A 1,129-nucleotide genomic window follows, 5' to 3' on the forward strand; every position below is an offset into this window, starting at 1 on the left:
GTAAGCTACAAGGTATAATATTTATACATACCAGTAAGCTACAAGGTATAATATTTATACAATACCGTAAGCTACAAGGTATAATATTTATACATACCAGTAAGCTACAAGGTATAATAATTATACATACCAGTAAGCTACAAGGTATAATATTTATACAATACCAGTAAGCTACAAGGTATAATATTTATACATACCAGTAAGCTACAGATTGTTGATGATGTTTGGAATTAAGGACGTGCTAGTTAAAACACATTTAATGTAATATGACACATCTTGTGAGAAACAGAAAGTGTAAGAAATTCCAGCGATACTCACGGTATGCCATTGTCCGTCGTTATAAGCCCTGAAGGACAGTATCCGTCCCGTCCCTGTACCGCAATTAAACGCTGCTCCGATTTTACCATTCAGCATGTACACACCTACAAAGTCTCGGTGTCGCGAATCCGAGGCATAAAACAAAACTCCTGTCGTGGACGTTGTTTTGAATTCTATCAATAATGTAAATCTGTGAAAAAGTAAATAACAAACATTCGACTCAATACCTTCTAGGCCATGTCAGACATGCTTCATCTGCTTATTCACAACCTAAAACATTTTTTTTATAATTTCCTGAATATTCAATTAAAAGACATTGATTGGTTGTGTGTAACTTATTGAAATTTCCAAATTTGAACTTACAAGAAACAAAGAGTAACGCGGGGCGGAAAAATATACGCTAGTTGAATGCCATATATAGAGGATCTAGCACGAGTGTTCATGTTATATTGAATTTATTGAACGAGTATATTAATTTCATATGAAACGAGCCTTTGGCGAGTTTCATATGAAATTAATATACGAGTTCAATAAATTCAATATAACATGAACACGAGTGTTAGATTCTATTTATTATATAATTCGAGAAACCTACCTACATAAGTGGTTTCAATACTAACGTCTCTATATGCAATGACGACGAGAAAGGACGCATCACATATACTAATTTGAGAGCATGTTCCGCTAACAAAAGTAGTCCGCAGAATTTTATCAGAATAATAAATGGCCAACAGTTTTACTTTTAACGATCATTTTAATTGTGATAACAATTGAAATAATAAAAGTTTACAAAATATGACTTCTTTTTTTT

The 1,129-nt window shown here is 32.8% G+C and overlaps 1 protein-coding gene across 2 annotated transcripts in view; it reads right to left on the reverse strand.

Annotated features, from left to right (window-relative positions):
* The window catches only part of LOC110448329 (laminin subunit alpha-like), a 92,541-nt gene that overhangs the window by 12,613 nt on the left and 78,799 nt on the right, over positions 1–1,129 (reverse strand). For both annotated transcript variants that reach the window (XM_021494505.1, XM_021494504.1), the window contains one exon: positions 319–508. In XM_021494505.1, the coding sequence (XP_021350180.1) occupies positions 319–508 (190 nt within the window). The remainder of the gene's footprint in view (positions 1–318; positions 509–1,129) is intronic.

Source organism: Mizuhopecten yessoensis, unplaced genomic scaffold (genome assembly GCF_002113885.1).
Source record: "Mizuhopecten yessoensis strain PY_sf001 unplaced genomic scaffold, ASM211388v2 scaffold4001, whole genome shotgun sequence".
Lineage (NCBI taxonomy): Eukaryota > Metazoa > Mollusca > Bivalvia > Pectinida > Pectinidae > Mizuhopecten > Mizuhopecten yessoensis.